The sequence below is a fragment of the Mustela nivalis genome (assembly GCF_964662115.1).
Source record: "Mustela nivalis genome assembly, chromosome: 12".
NCBI classification, from domain to species: Eukaryota; Metazoa; Chordata; class Mammalia; order Carnivora; family Mustelidae; genus Mustela; species Mustela nivalis.
Window position 1 is genome coordinate 85535876 of NC_139031.1, and position 20900 is coordinate 85556775.

General features: G+C 48.9%; 1 protein-coding gene across 1 annotated transcript in view; it reads left to right on the forward strand.

Moving 5' to 3' along the window:
- Positions 1 to 3313: 3313 nt before the first annotated feature.
- The window catches only part of CDHR3 (cadherin related family member 3), a 57448-nt gene continuing 39861 nt past the window's right edge, over positions 3314 to 20900 (forward strand). Inside the window, 4 exon segments of the mRNA XM_082692191.1 lie at positions 3314 to 3453; positions 12500 to 12702; positions 17103 to 17268; positions 20187 to 20284. Of these exon segments, the coding sequence (XP_082548317.1) occupies positions 3408 to 3453; positions 12500 to 12702; positions 17103 to 17268; positions 20187 to 20284 (513 nt within the window). The 5' untranslated portion in view covers positions 3314 to 3407.

A 20900-nucleotide genomic window follows, 5' to 3' on the forward strand; every position in this document is an offset into this window, starting at 1 on the left:
AGAGGCTTTCTTCAAATTCTCCTCATCTACCTGAAGACTGATCCTCCAAAGAAACTCAATTGTCATAAATCTTCTCGCGGGGAGTGCCATCAACCACATAAGATTGGCTCTTATCACAGGATAGGAGTTTAGAAGTCAACCCCACACCAGACAAAGTAGGTCACAAACTATCATACCTCTCATCTGTTCTTTTAAGGGCCCATTCATCTTGCTGAAAAATCAATTTCCTTCCCCTAAGATCATGAACATCTCCTTTCTCCTTTCTTATTAAGATATTTAATCCTGAATTCTGAGCCCCCTTGGGGAGTTATTCATTTTCCCCCAGTTATCTCCCGTGTATCCATGAAATACATACATTAATAAAGTTCTGTTTGTTTTTCTCTTGTCACTCTGTCCTTTATTACCGGGGTCTCAGCCAAGAGCTTGGAAGGGTAGAGGGAAATCCTTCTTCCCCTTCCACAGGGCTTCTGCCTCAGAGGAATCCCTCCCACGCTCTTCAGGGCCAGGAGTGAGAGCTGCTGGTGTTCCGGAAATGAGGAAGGCTGTGGCACTTTCTTCCCTTCCCAAAAAGCCGAGGGGCTCTCCCAGGATGGGTGTTTGGGGCAGGGGAGAGGATAGCACAGGACAAGGGAGTATAAAGCCATTTCAGGAATTCACAACTTCTCTGGTTATGCATCTGGCACGAGGTGACATGCAATGCAACTGGGAAGCAATGAAAGAGAAGAGCTTCTCTGGCTTGGAAAATCTTGTTGAGACTGGCTGGACACTGACAATGAGAGAATTGAGAGAGTGTGGTTTGAAAGAGGGTGTGCCTGCGGGTATGCTGAACCACATGGAAGACACGGGAAGGCAGGTGTCCACTCCTACAAGGAGCTGCAGGCCATCAGCATGGCCACCATCGCTGGGAGTGTGGTACTGGCCTTGAGGACTCTCTTCCTAAGGGAGACCCGCCATGCAGAGGTGCTGGGACTGTGCAGCCTGGGTGCCATGTATCCGAGCTTGGATTCTGGAAGGCCATAGTTCCAGGACTGGATGAATGAGAATCATAGACAGAACTTGCCCAATGATATAAAGGTGACCGGGGTCGCTGGCCGGCCCCCCAGTGTTGGTAGAACTGCTGAGGGAGCTCAACGTTTAAAAATCTCTGCTGCATCTCAAGTCTATAACATTTCCAGCGCATCCCAGCTTACGCAAGGGTTTCTGGGCTGTGAACAACTCATCTGTAAGAAAGCGTGTTCCAAATTCTAAGTCAACAAATCTTCAGAGCACAACATCTTTGCTGGCAAATTAGACACTTGCAGTAGTTGGGTCCCAGAAAAGTTGCTTTGAATACTCGAAGGACCTGAGCCACTCGTGGCCAGACACAATGTGGGAGAAGGCTCCCCAGGTCTTTCATGGGCAGCTGGAGGGGTGCCTGTCCCAAAGGTCCCAGCTTTCTTCAAGTCACTCTTTTTCATCTCACCTGGCTGTGACCCCAGTGGGACCGGGAGGACTCAGCATACCCACAGTCAAGAACAGGAGATCCAGGGGACCTCAACGTCCCACCTCACATGACTGGTCCAGCTGGGTCCCTTGTGCCAGGACCACGTGCTTCGAGAAGATGAGGGGAGCTGACGCAGGGACCACAGAACATCATAATGGCAGAAACTACCTCAGTGCTAAGAACAGAAGCTGTAATTACAGGAGAACAAACCCACAACAAATTCCAAAACGTGACCCTTACGATCCCCAGGCCGGAAAGGGAGAAGTTAAGTGGAGGTTCTCTGTATCCTGGTGAAAATGGCAGCATGAGGAACTCTGTGCAGTCAGGCTGAAAATTAAACAGATGTGAGTTTCTTTAATTCAAAGCCTTAATTATTCTGACGTTTTCCATAACTTAATCTGAGCCATCACTTCAACTTTAATTAGGCATAATGAAATGGATTATTTACAGTAACTAATATGACAGGAAAAACTGAGAGGTGAGAATTGGTAACTTGGCAACTATTTATTCTTATGTTTCCAGCCCGCGTTTAGGGAGGACCTCCTAGCTTTTCGCCTTTGCCGTGGCCCTAGAGATGTCCTACTAGGAAAAAATAGTATCGCCAGAGCATATCCAAGGGCTGGTTTCTTTCTCTTCGTTATCTTATTGCTGCTTGCAAGAATACGGCATGACTGGCGTTATCTTCCTGGATTTATAGAAGCAGAACTGAGATTCTGGAAGGTTAGGTAATTTGCCCAAGGTCACATGTCAAAATGGGGAAAGGGGGCCTCAGGTGCTACAGTGGAGGCTGGAAGGGTCTTGAAGAAGGTTTGGATGCCGTGGCGAGGAGGAGGCCAGTTTTACTTTTGCTTCCATCTCATGCTGAACCAAAGTCTCATTTCAAGGCTCGTGCAGCGGGAGCTGGGACTCGGAGAGCCTGGGGCCTGGACGTGGGGTGTGGTCAGGCCTCCCCTCTGTCACGGAGCAGAAGGACAGGGAGGAGGCAGAGGGGAAGCGACTGGTGTGTTCCCCTAGTGGGCGCTCATGGCTGTCTCTCTCGATGGACCTTCCTCTGGCTCAGACCGACTAACTGGCCCGTGGTGATCTCTGAGTGCCAAGTACTAGTTCACTGGTGGGGTGCCCCCACTCCTGCCACCAGCCTTGGGCTCCTGGGCACCCCTCATGCAGCAGGCAGTTCTCGAGTGTGAGGAGCAGGAGGGAGGGTCCAAGTCTGACTTCCTTCTGCTATGTCAGCTACTATCCACTCCCCACCTCCCTCTGTGCCGCCATTGCTCCTGCTCTGAGCAGAGGCTGGACCCCAGCCCAGCTGTGTCTCACTCACCAGGCCTAGGGGCCTGGCCTGGGGCCACATCACTCCCCACTGGGCGGAAGCCTCACTACCTCAGTCATCTTAAAGCCACAGACTTCACTGAAGGCTAGAAGGCCGGTGGTGATGATGAGCAGGGGTCTATCACAGCTAGTCTGCCTTGAGGAGGGGTCTGGTCCCAACTCTGAGCCCTGCTCCTTAAATCAGGGCAGCAGAAAAATTCCCACACAGCCCTGGCCTCTGGGAATGACAAGACGCCTGGCTCCAGGGCGGTGGGGACCATCGCGGACATAGATGCTTACGTCTTTTACCACCATTTCTGGGCCTCTGCTTTCTTTGCTCTTGCGGACTTTTAAGAATGGCTCTGTGAACTCACCAGGATTGGCTGGTTGGCCTTTTGGGTACCATGAGGTCACAGAAGCAGGTAATCAAAAAACAAACAGTCCCAAGGTGTTTGGAGTCTCCCTGAGTTACCAGCAAAGCCTCTGTTTGATTTCTCACATGGCAACAAAGCCAGGAGCTGCAGATGAGTGGCATCCAGAATAAAGTCTGGGTGTTGGGCGGGACTCTGCTGCTGGATAATATACTGGAAGGGCCTACAGACGTGAACTCTCCAAGATGCAGGGAGCAGTTTTTCTCCTGGGTCTCCTGGGGGCCATGTCAGGTAGGGACGCCATGTTGCCACCTCCCTCGGTCTAGTTACTGTCACTGAGTGATAACGTCCCCAAAGAGGAAATGGCCTCTGGGCGGTCTTCTTCAACAGTGGGCTCATCGGCACTGGTGAATGAGATGATGTGTGGCAACAGGGAGCTCTCAGAGGCTGGGGTGGGGCTGCCCTGGGGAAGAGGCGCGCCGAACGAAGCCACAGTCTAGACTCTGGTCTCGCAGACTTCGCTTTTTCTCCTTGCCTGCTGGCCTGTGCCAGCCGTCCTTCCAAGATGTAAGGTTGGGAAAATGAGTTTCACAGCAGAGCTTTGTGTGTATGTCAAGCCAGTCTTTGTGGAGACTCTGGCTTTTCTCTGGAGCCTTCTGGAGGCGACCGGAAGTTGGCAAGTATCTTATGGAAAAACCGAGGTATCAAGGGGCTCTTGTCTCAGTCTTGAGCAAAGAAAACATCTTCTGATTGAAGAACTGGATTCACGCTAGAGCGTCTTGTACTCCCACTTCCTTATTCAAGAGTTTGGAGAATCTGGGGTGATCCTTTTAATGTCGTCAGGTTGGATTATGGAAATTGAGCTTTTTAAATTCAATCTTATTTTTGAATAGGTAGTATATGCATAATGTATGGAATTCAATCATGCTAAATTTTCAGATTAGTTTGGGGTAATTTACATATTTGATGAGTTATATAGTAACACACTTGGAAGAGGTACATGGTAAATGCTTAGTAAATGTTAGTGATTATTACGTAGGATGTTGAGCCTTCCTGTTTGACGGTTCTAGATACTTGTTCAAGTCTTTGTTTTCCTCTGGAGTAGTTTAAGATTTCCTTCACAGAGATCTTGCACATTCTGATTACATTTATTTCTAGTTCTTTCTTTGATTTTTTTCTTTTTCCATATTTGTGAATAACATCTTTTCTTCCCTTATCTGTTTTCATTGATTATCATACAATGGATGAATGCCTCCTAATGCCTTTTCTTATTATTTGTCATGGTTTTCCAGGTGACTTTCATGCATTTCCCACGTTTGAAAAATAATCAACATTTATACTTCTCCTTGCCTATTTTTCTGTCTTGTATTTCTTTCTCTTATCGAACTACCAGGCCCATACTTTCAGGCTGTTGTTGAATAACGATAAGAATGTACACTTTTGTCTTATTCTCCATTAAGCATGATGTCAACCTTTGGTGTGAAACAGAAATGGTTTATATGTTAAGGAGATACTTTTTTTTTTTTCAGGTATTTATTTTTGAATCACAGTGGATTTTTAAATCAAATGTTTTTTCCAGATTTATGGAAATAACCACTGAATTTTCCCCTTTGATCTGTTTATAACATAAGTAAATGACTGGGTCTCTTAATACTGAACCCTCTTTAATCTTGGGCTTCTCTTCCCGGCAGAGGGCAAGAGGAGCTGGGGATGTGATGCCGCGTCTCAAGTAGCTCAGACTCTCCCTTGAAGCAAATACTTGAGACTTTCCCGGAATTATAGGCTTTTTGGACCATGATCATTTGAGTTAAGAGGTGACATTTGTCGCCACTGGGGGAAGAGTGAGGTTAGGAAGAACCCAGTGTCTCACGCTGAACATTATCATTTGGAACTTAATCATCAGACGTGTGTGTGAAAGGGACAGATCACAAAGGTTTGCAAGCATATCTGAAATTCCTTGTCAAAACCACACTCACATCCCTCCGTCTCCAAAAGACCATGCACTGTACCCTGCTTTTGCTTCCATGGGGGCAAATCCTGGTTTGTTGAAGGTCTGCTGTGATGCAGATTGTTTCCCTCTCACCTTTTTTTTGTGAGTCTGGGAACATGATTCTCATCCTGGCTCTCCAACACCAGAGTCCCATGGCATGAAGGGGAGGGGCAGGCAGCCACACTGGTAGCTGCCTTAAGGCTGTTGGAAGCAGGCATCACCATAATAATCTCAAACAAACTAACATGCTCCAGTGTCCTCTTTCCTCTCATTTGCTCTAAGTCCTCTACACCCCTCAACAACCAAGTCAAGCCCCACCTCCTCCATGGAGCCTTCCCGGATTGCCCCAACTCCCGGTGGGTAGTCTTCCCACCACACCCTTGGCGCTCCTCTTGCCTATACGTGGAATGTATGCCAAGGTTTGGTTACAGCGCCCAACACAGAATAAGTGCTCAAGAACAGGCAGCATGGTTTATAGAATTCATCTGTCACGTTTCCACGAGGAGAATGTGGGCCCCACAGTCACAGGTTTTGCTTCTCGTGTTGCTCTGTGGTCCCCTCATTCCACACATATATATGGGACCCAATAAATATTTGCTGGTTTCATTGATCATCGTCCCTTTTGGGGTCTTTTTTTTTTTTCATATTTATTGAGATCCCTCCAAATGTAGAAATTTACATCTCATGTCGGCATTTAAATTAGCTTCTGTCCTTCCTACCTCTTACGAAGATGAGAGAAATGAAACCATTTCTCTTCAGGACTTTGCGGATGCCGCAGTGTCCCATTCCCCCCATGGCTTACACGGGAAGGCCCCAGGAGAACATAAACTAGACAAACCCCCCCAAGCACAGTGGTAGGAGAGTTGGGTTAAAACAGTCTTCTGGTTCCATCGGTTCTGAAGGAGCAAGCATCATTTGCGAAGCTGGAGGACTTAGTGAGGACCCCTCGCTGTGTTTAACTGGAGGACTTAGTGAGGACCCCTCGCTGTGTTTAAATCCACCACATCCTGAAGTTGTCTACATTGTTGGGAAAGTTCCTCCAGGGAACTAACTTTTGTATCACTCTGTTGGAAATAAAAAAATGCCAGGATGTTTAATGAGAGAAGGGTTCCCCAGTACCTAGAACATCCATGTGAGCCCCAGAAAGGACACACCTCATTGGTTTGAGTTTTCCTAGCCGAGCACCGGGTAGGAGGCTAACTCGTGTCTCTGTAGGAAGAACTCCTTCCCCAAGCCTGCCATCGCGCCTGGCCGCCTGCGAGGCAATGTCGGGAAATCAAAAAGAGGCCCAAGACTCAGTGTCTCAGGCTCTTTGAGGAGCTAGGAGCAACCCTTCCTTATCCAGATTCCCCTCATTTGAAAAGTCAGGAAGATGGAGTCCATCTCCAGAAAATCTTGTTGGCTGATTAACACTGTACTGGAGGTGAGGGTGGGGGTCCAGTGAACATTGCAAAAGGTTTCTACTTTTCCTATGATGTCACTTTTCCTGTTCAGAGTTGACATCAGAAGGACAAAAGGTGTCCCTCTTCTCGGCTTTCCTCCCACGCCCTTTCTGAGGCAATCTGGCTGTCTTCCCCTCTCCAGCTCCAAGGCAGACTACTGCTCCAAGACAAACACATCTTTCTCCTGCTACTTGTGACCCAGGGTAACATACAGAATCGCAAGTAGAGTCACTGCCTTCCCTTCTGCGTCCTCCTATGAGCTCCCCGCCATTAGCCTTGCCTGGCATGGATCGGTCCTCCCAAAGGACGCAGGTGAGCGTCCCATCCGGGGATGTAGGTATCATGTAAACTAAAAGTAGGAGAAGGCACTGCAAGTAATGAAACCACATTCTATAATGTTTTATGGTTTATCGAGTATATGCGTGTTCAGGGTATGGTATCTGTGCTGGGAGAGTGAATTCTAGCGGCCCCGAACTAGCCTGAGTTGCTTTGCTAAAATAAAGTTCCTGACCAGAACGGACTTAGGGTCAAGGCCAGAAGCACGCTGATGAACAGTGCTGCTTTGGAGCCCTGGGTCCAGGGAGTTTTGCCACGGTTTATAGGGGCTTGTAAGCTTGTTCGTGGATAACGGTGAGATTGATGATTTGCACCTGGCTTGGAAGGCTCTGCTGCTGAGGCCGGTTACGTAACGAGATGGTGCTTACATGACCAGCAGAATATAAAAATGTCCAGCCGAGACTCTATTTTGGGCTCCCTGGTTTCGAGGCTACATCGATGGTTTCTGATCTGAGCGAGCGCGTTCTGTTATGGCCCCAAAAGAAAAGACGATGATGGAGGCTGGTGGCTGATTCAGTCCCAAGGTCCTAGGAGGGAGCCCTCAGCTGTGGGGCATACGAACCCGCCTCCTTTCTCTGTAATAAACTGTAGACGTGTATGCTTTCCCTTCGGGTCCTAGGTGCCTTCTTGAGCAGTTAAGCTCTGTTTCATGGGCACTGGTGGTGTGGCACCACAGCCCTGAGGGACAGAGCTGACAGAGGGCCCCAGAGAAGTTAAAGGACCAGCCGAAGGTCACACAGTCAAGCGGTGGCAGAGTCCACCTTAAAGCAAGAGCTCTAGTTGCCAGTCCTGTGCTCTTTTCCCAACACTCCCCGATCTCTCTCACTACCATTTTCAGTAGTTCCTGGAGAGAATGAAAAGGACTTTATGGAGTGACAGTGTTGGGCAAGGACTGCTCTGTGTATTGAAGTCACACTGTAAGAGCCGCTGCGGCCCTGGGTGGGGGAGAGGACAACAGCACCCATGTTTCCTAAACCCCACCACCGCTTTGGTGTCAGAGGTCCCGGCTGGCTGGCTTCTGCTCCCACAACTGAGGCTGTGGAGGCCTTGTGCGTCCATTTCTGGCAAGGTGATGATTTTGCTCATTTGGAAACAAGTGAACACGTCACGTCCCCAGATCTCTACAGCAAGGAAGACATTTCAGTGGGCTCAGTGACTGATAATAAATCTTCTGTGTGCTCTTTTTCAAAGTGTACGCTTCAAGCAATTCTAATTTGATCCTTAATTAAGATGCATGTGTAAGTCAAATTCCATTAAAGCCTCCTTCTTGGTCTCCAGCCCTCAGACCACCGGAGAAATTTCGGAAGACCAGCCTTGGAAGGCAAGTGTGTGTAGTGTCTCAGAGCCATTCCCTGGCTTCTAACCTTCCGTCTGCCCCTGATCAGCTGAGTACCTTTGGGCACATTCCTTAAACCGATTATATAATGAATGGTTTGAGCATTTGGTGAGTTTTGTGTCTTATTAAATGCTCTATTTTGGGGGCATGGACCCTAGGCACCAGTTGTTATTATTACTATGGCTATTAATGCTGCTCCTACTACTTTTTGTAATAAGCAAAGGGCTGGAGGAGCTTGTTGTTGACCTAAGAATCAGGAGATCTCCGCTTGACCACCTTTCTTACCAGTGTCTTTGGAGGATCTGCCACGAAGTCTTCAGGATTTGGTGGCATGCCCTGGCACATGTGGCCTTGCCTTGGGAATGGACGCCACAAGCTGAAGCACAGAATATCTCCAGCAAGAATGTGAGCCGAGGGCTGCACGGGTGGCTCAGTCGGCTAAGCGTCCAACTCTTGATCTCAGCTCAGGCCTTGATCTCAGTGTTGTAAGTTCAAGCCCCCAAGCCTACTTAAAAAACAAAACAGAAAAAAAGAGCGAGAGAGAAAAGAATGCCAAAAGAAAGGACATATCCAAGGATACAGCCGGGCTTTAATCATTACATGAAACAGGCAGTCCCCAATACAAAGTGCTTGAAGGGCACAAATAGACCCACTCCTGCCCTCAACATATCTCTCTCATTCTGCCACGCAAAAAAAAAAAAAAAAAAAAATGGCCATTGATGAAGGACTATGGCAAGGTCCATAATGTATGGAGCCATGCAAAGAGCCCGTCCTTGGAGTCAGATGCCTTGGATGGGAAGGTTGCTTCTTTCACGGAATTAGTTTCCAGAAACCAGGGCTTATCGAAGTTAAAATGAACACAACAAGATTGATAAACACACTCTGAGCAGAGCAAACTAGAAGCGATTGGCACGGGATATTTGAAGAGCACAGTGTATCTAGCCTTCTCAGTTCATTGAAGGAGATGCAGCCAGGCTGGTGGCCATGGCTCAGGGCAAGGCTGCGGAAAGCCTCTCACCAAGCCCCCTCCCCCCACCAAGCCCATGTCAAGCTGATACTGCAGAACGATCCCTTATCTTGTTCCCCCAGACAGCCTCCCCCAGATTGCATCAGCATGACCAAACATCTGGGTGGAGGGGCCAATGTCGTACCAGACCCCGGCACCATCTGGCTACCATGTCACCGGGTCGTAGAATAACCATGAAGCATAATGTGTGTGTGGTCACCTGACAGGCATGCGACAGACTGTCTGTAGTAGGTATGTGCCACCTGTTAGCAGGAAGCCCCGGATGCTGCGAGCCAGGCCTCCCATGGCCCCTCGCTGTGCCACCTCAGGCACATGGAAGGGTGACAGTGACACTTGCACCACGGGCTTGTGTTGAGAACAGCTGAGATTAGGCAGCAGAGCTGCACAAAGCCTGGCAAATAGGTGCTCAGTAAAGGCAAGTGGTTACTTGTTTGGGTCCGTTCATCTGGGCTGGGCACATACCTAACCGCAGGCGATTCTTGAGAAAAACCCTGTGAGCTCTATCTTTGTTTAAATATGAGCAGAGTCTTCCTTCCTCCTTGACGGGAGGGGCCCGAGTCACTGGGGTGAGTGGGAGGGGACAAGAGAAGGTGGGGGTTTCCTTGAAATTACCAACCTTCCACTTTGCTTGTGACCATCCCTGTCTTGCTGAACAGAGAGGAAACAGCATGGTGAACAGTTCAGGGTGCCTGGTGACTTCCGGCCGCCGGATGAGAGGGCGTTGAGGGAATGATGTCTAAAAAAAACCCAAGCACCAAAAGCAACTGATTAATTTGCTCATTTAAGGAAACTATTTTGGGGGTGGGGCACCTGGGTGGCTCAGTGGGTTAAAGCCTCTGCCTTCGGCTCGGGTCATGATTCCAGGGTCCTGGGATTGAGCCCCACATCGGGCTCTCTGCTCAGCAGGGGGCCTGCTTCCCCCTCTCTCCCTGCCTGCCTCTCTACCTACTTGTGATCTCTATCAAATGAATAAATAAAATCTTAAAAAAAAAAAAAACTATTTGGGGGAACTTCTTTCTTTCTTTCTTTCTTTTTTTGCCTAGAAATAGCTTATTATTTAGCTCCCAATTTTTACCACGAGAATGCTATAATATTAAAGTCAATTTTAATAGATTTAAAAAAAAAATCTATTCCCATCAATGTCACCCTAAAACTCAGTTGCTTTGTTATTTCTGAGCCCTTGCTCTGTGTCCACAAAACTGGAACATTCAGGGAGCAAAAATAACTTATGCATAATGAACTTTAGTCTCTAAACTAAAATGATTTTAGATTTTTTGAAAGCTTGTACCAATGTGTTTGTATTTCAACTTTTCCTACATGGCCATCTACTTCTCTGCATCCTTTCCCCCAAGTCTGAATAAAAACATTCTCTGACAAAAGCTAGCACTTCCTCATGGCTCATTTGTTCCCAGAAGTTCTATGCTTTTTGGTAGGACAGATCCTTTTCCTGTCCCCAGAACCTTCCTCTCATTCCAAGTGGCTTGTCCCCAAGGGCTAATGGGGGCCAAGATCAGAAAGCTGGCTTTACTCTTAAAGTAGGGCTTCAGTATAAATTTTGGTTTTTTACTTATTATTATTCAGCTCTGTTTTCTTATCTGCAAAATGGTGCCACTAATACTCATCTCTGAGAGGATTGTTTTGGGGAGTAAGTGAGAGAAAGAATTTTACATTGTGTGCTTACTTGGAACAATGGATAAATGTGGGTTTTGTTGTTGTTGTTTGTTTTGGTTTTGTTTTTGTTTTTTTTTAGAGAGAGAGAGAGAGAGAGAGTGAGCACAGGCAGACAGAGTGGCAGAGGGAGAAGCGGGCTCCCTACGGAACAAGGAGTCCTATGTGGGACTTGATCCTAGGATGTTGGGATCATGACCTGAGCCTAAGGCAGCTGCTTAACGAACTGAGCCACCCAGGTGTCCCGATAAATGGTTTTTTGACTTTGACTTTCTAGAGTGGCCATAATAAACCACACACTGGCTGGCTGTGAGCAACAGAAACGTGTTCTCTCATAGTTCAGGAGATCCGAGGTCTGACGTCAAGGTGCTCGCAGGATTGGTTCCTTCTAGAAACTCTGAGGGAGATCTGTTCTCCATGGACTTCCTAGCTTTCGGTGGTTGCTTGCTGGTCCTTGTTTTCTAGCTGCATCAGTCCATCTTCTGTCTCTCTCATAACATGGCTTTCTGCCTCCTGTGTGTGTCTTGGTGCCCTGTCCTCCTCTTAGAAGGATGCCATTTGGTGGGTTAGGGCCCACCCCGATCCAGAATGGCTGCCTCTTAACCAATTCGTTTGCAAAGACTCTATTTCCCAATAAGGAAGATTCGGAGATTCTGAGTGAACATGGATCTTATTTTTGGAGGGGGGACACTTTTCACACACACATACCCCCTCCTGAGAGTAACCATCACTATGGAAACATGAAAGAACAGGACCTGGCACTCTCTTCCATACCTGCAAAATCTTGCAGAGAATCAAGGAGACTGAAGAACATCCCAAGGCTTTCCTGGAAGAAACATCCTTTCTCTTAGATTGTGAAACTCTGGCTGAGACACAGCCCAAGGCAACATGCATGCCTTCCCCGAGTCTCTCTCATTTCCTTCCCTGTGAAATGGGAGTTAATCTGTCAATCAAGATGTACTGATGGGTCTTCAGCATCATGACAACCACCCCTCAAACCTAGAATGACAAACAATTGTCCTTGAGATTAGTTATGGATGCGGGGAGGTCTACCATGATTTGGGAGCTTGGCGGTCATGCACATTCAGTTTTGATGACCTCTGAATCAGACGCTGACACAGACAAGGAAAAGAAACTCCCATAAACTCCCCGGCCCTTGTAAGACGGTGTGTCATGGCTGGCCTTGGTCGTCGAGGGGCAGGTCTGCCCCCTGAGGCATCACGTTCCTCTTTCCCAAGCTCTTCACAAAGGCTGTGAGAAAAGAGAAGGGGCGCAGGCAGACGAGGAAAGCAGCAGCTTTCTTTACAGAATGACAGAAGCAGATTTCATGGTTGTTTGGTGGTGGTCATTTTCTTGCTTCCTAAAAGATCTTGTATTTCCATTTCCAGTCCTTGGCAAGAGTGTCTGCTCTTGGGGAGTGACCAGGTTCCATCAATGCCCCGGGCTACGGGTTGAAGCCACAGACCAAGCTGTTCAGTCCTTGTTCCCAGCACAAGGCTTTGCATTCATGCCATTTTGCATCCTTTTTAAACCCACAGGGAGAGAAGCGCTACATCTCGTCCACTTGCCAGCTACAAGCACCGTGGCTGAAAATTCTCCACCTGAGACGCCAGTGCACAAGTTTTCTGTGAACTTATCAGCCTCGCTGTCTCCTGTGATCCCAGGGTGGCCCCTGATCATCAACACGAGCCCCCTCACTGAGGCCTTCAAAGTGAACTGGCTGTCAGGCACCGACTTTGAGGCAAGCACATGGCCCTGGGGGAGTTGTCCACAGAGATGGGTCCTGAAGATGAGGATGGATGGATTCTAGATGGTGGACTTGTTCCTTCTCTTTCCCGGGCTCACTCCCTCCTCTACTAGGACCCAGAAGGCCCGTCTGGGGCATCCAAGATTTCTCTTTGAGAGAGGCCCCTAAATACTTTGGACCTTCTTTCTGCACTTAATCCAGTGTGATAGGCAATATACTCAAATTATTACAAATTGTTACAAATAAAAGTCCTGTTTCTCATGGCCATCTGCCCTCACGAGACGTCATCTGTTAGGCGTGTGCAGACTATCTAAATCCTTTGGGGGGCATAGCGTGGGGATTCATCTCCTCCAAAGCCAGGCCCTAATGAACTTATGTCTGTTGATTCTGCTCTTCTCGTATTCTGTGATGTGTCCAGAAGGAAATCTATGAGGAGACTTATTTAATATGGAAGAACACACCCTTCATAAAAATACAAGCCTGAAAGCCCAGCTGTGCTGTGTGAATGTTTCCTCTTGGATATTTCAGACCCCGTCATTCACATTCAGGAGCTGTTACACTCTGCTCTCTTTCCTAGTTTGTCATTTAAGTCTTTTCCAAAGTCGGCGCTCCTCCTTAGGTAGGACAAATCTATCTGCGTGTTTTCTCTTGGTACTTTCGGAGGCCTTTCCAGGGACGCCTTTAGGATCCTGATGTCTGAACCCCTCGCCCCCAACCCCTGCCCTTCCCTCCATCCGCTTAGAGACCACTGGCGGTTATCATGAGCCCTGACATGAGTCCTCCCTGCCATTACCCTGGGGAACTGGTGGGACCCTGTGGGCTCAGCCTGCTTGGTCGAGTCTTGGTTGCCTCCTTGAGGTTAGGTGTTCCTAAACACAGCTGATCATGAGAGTCCCGAGGGGAGCTCTTAAAAAGTGTGCATGTCTGGACCCCAGAGCAGACCTGGAGAAACTGCAGACAGAGCTCAGGAAGACAGTACTCTCAGCACCCCGGGGAGGGGCGGGCAGGTTCTTCGGTGCATAAGGAGTGCACATTCAGCATCCGGTGTAGAGGCCCCGGCCCCAGAGGCTCATTCTGTGACTCATCTCCCCTCTCTCCCTGGCCCTGGACATCTGGCTCATCTTCCACAGCTGCTGCACACCTGGTCCTAGAAGCCCCGCCCATGGCTTGCTCGTGTGTGGCATGGCGTATATGCTGGACACCGTGGCGCACGCTTCACGTGTGTTTCCTCTTGTAATATCCAAACAAGCTGATAACTTTATTGCTGTTCCTATTTCCTTTTCACACGTGGAGGAAACTGAAGCAAAATTCATTAAATAACTGCCCCGGGGGGCACAGCGCTTCGGGGGCGGAGCTGAACCTGGAGCCCGGGCAGTCTGACTTCAGACCTCTGCCTATTTTTGGAAATGATATAATTCGTACAGCATGCAACTCGCCCATTGAAAATGTACAATTTGGTGGTTTTTACTGCATTCACAGACCATCGCCACCATCTAGTTTTATTTTTTTTAAAGATTTTATTTATTAATTTGACTGAAAGATCACAAGTAGGCAGAGAGGTAGGAAGAGAGATGGGGAAGCAGGCTCCCTGCTGAGCAGAGAGCGGGATCCCAGGACCCTGGGATCATGACCTGAGCAGAAGGCAGAGTCTTAACCCACTGAGCCACCCAGGCACCCATCACCACCATCTAGCTTTAGAATGCTTATCCTGTTTCTCCCAGTCCCTGCACCCCCGGATCTCCTTTCTGCCTTATGGATTTGCCTATCTTGGATGTCGTCTATGAATGGATTCATATTGTATGTGGTTGTTAGTGACTGGCTAGTTTCCTTTTAGCCTGGGTCAGCTCTTCCTTCCTTTTCATGGCTGAGTCATATTCCTCCGTAAGGATAGACCACAGTTTGATTATCTTTTCACAGCATTGGGGTGGTTCTCCCTTGAGAACCCTCACCCTTGGGCTCTAGGAGTCTATTGCCTTTGATGGTGATGATGGCAACTGTGCGGCGGTCCCACCGCGTGTTCTCTGGATTATGCAACCTCTGTTTATGACCCCAGTTATGTTTAACTGGGGCAAGGAGTATTTGCCTGATTATAATCACATGGAAACATAATCCAGTAGTGACCTCTGGATTGTCACTACTGACACTGACGTTACCACCGTTGCAAAGGATTTATTTCTATTTTCAAACTAAGATCACAGAGAGATGGCAGGGTTGGCTGGTGTGTCCAAGATCACGTAACCATAACAGATGAAATACCTAACTCAGGTCTTCTGATGGCCAATCCTAGGTTCTTTCTTCCATGTTGCCCTGCGCTTCTGTTGCTGGTTGGTGAGCTCCCCCTGTCAGGTAAAAGGACCCATCCTTTCCAAGTTTGATATGATTCCAAAAGGGCTGACAATCAAGGAAGAATTCCATCCTGTGTCTGACCTCTAGAAATGGTGACTTTCTTAGCACCTCAACTGATGTTGGCTCTAGTGTCCAGTGTATTGTCCTAGGCCTGGTGCCCTCCTGGGTGCTATGTCAGTACCTAGGAAGGGCCACATGTTACTGGGTCCCAAAGCAATGACTGCTTCTCCCCAGAAATCACCCAACAGCATCAACTATCCCCGCCCCCACAAGAAAGATCCTATTCTCCAACCCAAAATGCTCACAAGAGTTGCTTCTGTGGCCTACAGAATGGGTCAGTGCCATCCCCGTGGTAGAACTTGACTCTCCCATGGGCCAACTTGACATTCTGTAGGAGAAGGCTAGCGACAAGGTTTTTGGGTCTCTGGCCCAGAGGTCTGGTCACTGTTGGCCTTGGGACTAGGCTTTCTGAGGGTGACCTCTGACTCATGCCAAGAGCCAGTCCTCTCTGCTTTTAAACAGCTGCTGGGACGTCTGGGGGTGCATGGAAGGTAAGGAAGGTTAATAATAATGAAGCTAATGATAACAACTCTTATTTATGGTGCTTTGACCATATACAAGGAATCCCCCCTAAACATTTTGGGAATTCATTTATTTAATCCCCATAATAGCCCCACAACACAGTGTACTACTATTATGTACACATGGGGGGGGGGGTAACTGAGACACGGAGAGGTCTCGCCTGTCACACGTCAAGCATGGAGACAGGTCATCTCTAGGTATGTGGGTCCCAGGCTGACCCTGCTCACAGGTAGAGATGAGACTACATAATTTCCTCTCTCAACCCTCCTCTACACTTTCTCCCTCCGCCGCATGCACTCATTCCATCTGTGGTTGTCTTCTCTCAACCAATGGAGATCATGCACAGCCTCTTCCATGAAGTCTTCTTTGACTACACAGAGCTCACAATGAACTTTGCACCTGTATCCTGATCTAGCGTTTTGTTATAATCCCCTGTGTTACGCTTCAGCTGTTTTACTGGGGCAAGGAGTATTTGCCTAATTATAATCACATGGAAACAAAATCAGGGAAAGGTAAAGGACTTTCTCAAGGTCATACCCATCAGGTCACACTGTCAGTCACGACAGTGACATGGGAGCTAAGTGCTCGCCTAACGACAGGAGAATGAACACCTGCCTGGCCCCAGGCATTTTAGTAAACAAAAATCTCCATAAGCACAATTAAGACATTTATGAAATTTAGTCCTTGAGGTCCCAAAAGGCCAGGGGCTCTCCGTGGTCTAAGCTGGTGGCAGGAGCATGCTTGTAGGTCTGAGAGGTCACAGGTTGGCCTCCAGCTGGCCTCAGGAGGACCCTTACATTGTGGACCAGCTGGGTTCCTGCTGATGATTCCAGTGATATTTCTCTGGCCCTCGTTCTTGGGGTCCCTCCCACAGCTCCAAAAACACTTAGAGTGCAGGGAACACGTTTCCACCAGTGGGAGAATGTGTGGAAACGCACTAAGACCCTGAACCGGCTGTTGATGTAAGTGTATATTGTTCCTTATTTCAGCAGATGCATCCTTCCCTTGTTTATTCATGGACATGGCCTTGGGAAAATTAGTATGGGGTGCCGAGTCAAGATGTGACTTCACAACAATCCCAGGAAAGCGCAGTGGCTTATTCTTAAAGACCAGAAAGTCCAACCATCTTCAGGGTGGCTAAGGGACTCGTCTAGATGCCTACCCCACGTAGTGACTGGGTTTTAACTCCTGGCTTTCCATCGCCAGTCAATGGAACCAGGATGCCGCCTAAATATTTTTCTTTCCTCTGAAAAGCAGCTTCACGTTGCAGGAGTCCCTTTGGTAGAAATCTCAGGGGCTTAGGTTGGAAGGACGAAGGCAAAACAACCGGTTCCTCTGTTGGTGGGGGAGAGATGTTTTCCAGAATGCTGTTTGCTTCCCTCCTAGTAACAACCCTTTGCAAAATGCATGCATACGAAATAGATCTCCTTTCACCTGGTTACGAAGAATTCTGCCTTTGCTTTTAGGTTGTCACCACGGGGAAGGAACAACTAGACTTTGAAACAGGACCAAACATATTTGATTTGCAGATTTATGTTAAGGATGATGTTGGTGTCACTGACCTTCAGATCCTGACCGTCCAGGTAACAGATGTGAACGAGCCGCCTCAGTTTCAAGGCAACTTGGCTCAAGGTAAGATTCACTGGGCTGTGCCGTGCAGCCCAGACGGTGGCATCGCGGGGGGACCCTGGGGGACAGAGCAAAACAGAAAAGTAAGTAAACAAGCAGCTGTTTGCCTGGAACAGGCAGCTGCTTAATGAGCAGGGAATAAATGAAATGTCCTCCAGGACAGGACTCCCCAAAATGATGCCCAACAATGTACAAAACCCCTCACCTCTGGTTTCTCTTGCGCCTCTTTCAGTCCTTGGTGGGGGTGGAGGGATATTAAGGCTCAGGGCCCTCGATTGGGTCATTCTGGAGGAAGCAGGGCCCAGGCATCAGAGGCTCATGTGTGGTCATTGTGTGCTGTGGCCATTGACTGACCTGTTTATTCTCCCCATGGACTGGGGTATGCTGCAGCATGGGGACCAACATACAGGACTGGAGCACAGGGTGACTTCCTGCATGAGCTCTCCCAGGCTCATGACTTTGACTGCCATCCATACTCACAACCTCCAGCTCTGTCAATTTCACCCAGCTTCTCCTCTGAACTCCTGACTCCAATATCTGGCCATCTTAAATCACAGCTCTGTCTACCCTGTCTAATAGGCATCTGGGATGTTGTGAGGGGACTTTTGGAATGCCCCCAGGTCACCTAAGTGTGAGAACTGGTTGCCAGCGGAGCCAACCATGTGATTAGAAGGTCGAAACTTTCAGTCCTGCACTCTGCCTCACCCCCGCCTATGGGAAGGGGAGGAGGGCAGAGAGGGAACTCACCTGCCCATGGCCAATGATGTCATCAGCCACACCTGTGTAATCACGTCTCCAGAAAAGCACCGAAGGGTGGGGTTTGGAGAACTTCCAGACTGGTGAGCCACCTCGCCCTTCCCGGAGAGTGGTGTGCCCAGAGAGCATGAAGGCTCTGTGCTCCTTTCCTGTCATGGTCTCTGCATCTCTTACTTCTGTCTGTTCCTGAGTTAGACCTGGTCATAATAAAACCAGTCATCTAGTAAGCAAGTAAAATATTTCCCTGAGTTTTGGGATCCCCTCTAGCAAATGCATCGAACCCAAAGACGAACTCAGATTTATAGCCCGTGGGTCAGGAGCACAGACAATAACCTGAACTTGGAATTGGCGTCTGAAGTGGGATGGGGGTGTCTCATGGGGGTGAGTTCTTGGTCTGTAGAATCTGAAGACTAGCTCTGAGTAGATAGTATCAGAATGGAGTTGAATTGTAGAACCCCCAGCTGGTGTCAGCGGATTGCTTGATGCTGTAGGAGTATCCCCTACACATTAGAACTGGTGCCAGAACACGACATTGCCCCCAAATCAAACTCTTGACTTCCACTCCACCCCTCCTTCCCACTCCCAAAACCCCGCTTCTCCTGTCTTTCCCATTTTAGCTAATAGCACCAATAACCTTCCAGTGGCTCAGGCCAGACTTCAAAGTCAGCCTTGACTCCTCTGTCTTTCACACCCAACATCAAGTCCATGAGGAAATCTTGCCACTTCCAAGTCTATGCAGTCTGACTGCCCCCGGCATCTCCATTGCCACCAACATGAGCATGTCACTAGTCATGGGTCACCCGCCTTACCGCGATGGCAATGGCGAGCTAACTGGCCTGACTGCTCTGCCCTTGTCCCCTGTCAGTCTATTTTCCGCAGACTAGCCAGAAGAATCCTGTTGAATGTCAATCAAATCAAGGCACGCCTCTGCTTCAAGCCCCGCAAGAACTTCCCATCTCTCTCGGGATCAGAGCCAGAATCTCAAGGCCTCATCCAATCTGCCCCCTTCCACCCCCACCGTGTCCTCTTCCACACATTCCCCCTCCCCCTCCCCCCACTGTGGCCCCAATAGCACCCTCGCCCGCATCGTCTCAGTGGCTCTTTACCGCTTCCCCTGTATCTCTACGATCCTCATCTCTTTAAGAATCTAGACTCAAGCGTTGCGAACCTTCCCCAACCATGATTTCACACAACACTCCACTCCCTGATTTTCTCCAGCACCCAGCTCAGTAACGTTCACATATTTTGCTCATTTATTTTATTGCCTGTATCGTCCCACTGTCATGCAAGCTCTGTGAGAGCGTGGTTGTGCGTTGGGAGGACCGCTATGTCCCCAGCGCTTGGACAGATCGGTGTCCGGTACGGAGTGAGGACTCCGTAAACACCGTTTTAAATGCAAGCGTGAGCCGTGATACAGGCGAATGAGAGCTGGAGCTTAGCTCGAAGCCAGGCGGGGCTTGAATTTGTATGCTCTCACCTCCTTCCTCGCTGAGTCAGCCTCCTAGTCCCCGCAAGCCCGTTTCCTTGTCTGTAAAGTGGAGAGAATTGCAATACCTACGTACAGGGGGTTATGACGATAAAGGAGAAAACATAAGCCCTCGGCACAGTGGCCCCAAAGAGTGAGCTGGCGTGCACGTTCTCAGCCCTCTCGAGGACAGACGGGTGCTGGGAAAGAGAGGCCGGAGCGGGGTGCGGGGACCCTTCGGGCCAGGCTGCTGGGGCCCAGTGCCGGGTTCCCCCTGGCTGCCCAGAACTCTGAAGGAGATGAAGCAATTTCTGGTCCCGTTCCTGGGCCTCCGCAGCCCTCTCCCTTACTCCTGCTGCAAGTCCTTTCAGCTGATGTGCTAAGTGCCCTTCAACAGGCAACATGGTTTTGGAGGAATTTGCCCGTGAGCATAGATCAGGAACACGGAGGAGCCGTACCAGGAGGTTCCTCCCCTAGATCACCTCTCAGTGGAGGAAACATGATCCCACCTCGTCCCCCTGCCCCCGGAGTACTTCATAAATTTCCATGAGCGGTCTGCTCAGGCCAGCCGGCGGGCTCACTCCCAGCCCACCAAGCGTGCTTGGTTCTCCTTGGCTACATACGGCCGTCCTGGTTCTGTAATTCCTCATTGGCTTTATCTACTAAAATGCCTCTTCTTACACTTCGGGCGCTGATCTAGGTCTAGACCTCTACATACTGGAAGGAACAAACCCGGGATTCATTTACCAGGTTGAAGCCTTTGATCCGGAAGACATAAGCCGAAACATACCCCTCAGTGTAAGTCTCCTTGATAAATGAGTCGGGCTTCTCTGTGCTGCCTTTGACACGAGAGCCTGGATTCTCGGCCGGGGCTCGGGCAGTGGTGAGGGGAGGAATAGGCTGTCTACCACCACGGCGCAGAGCACGGGGGACGTCGGAATGGGTAAGGGAGCTCTGGTTGTAGACATGCCAGATCAGACTCCGTGAACTTCCCATTTCTTCATCTATAAAATGGAAGCATAAAAGGACCTACAGACCGGGGATTTTAAGTATGAGATAATGCACGTAAAGCCACTTAGCACAGGGTTAGGCATACTGAAATTGCTCAGTATTTTTATTTCTAAGGTGCTAAAAATCCAGCTGTATTCTTTTAAAAGTAAGCAAAAAATGCGTACCCCAAAGACCGGCATTAACACTTCCTTTTCCAGAGGTGATGTCAAGCTGCTTGGAGCTGAGTTAGAAAGTAAAAAATAAAAAAGTTGAAAGAGAATCCCAGAAATTCCGAATAAGAGGGAGGAAACCCCACAGGGGAAGTTGGAAACTGGGTCCCGGAACTTTCCCTCGCGTTTCATTCGGGACAGCTGATCACTCTTCTTCCTAAATCCATTTCCTTCATGCAGTTATCAGTGGAGCT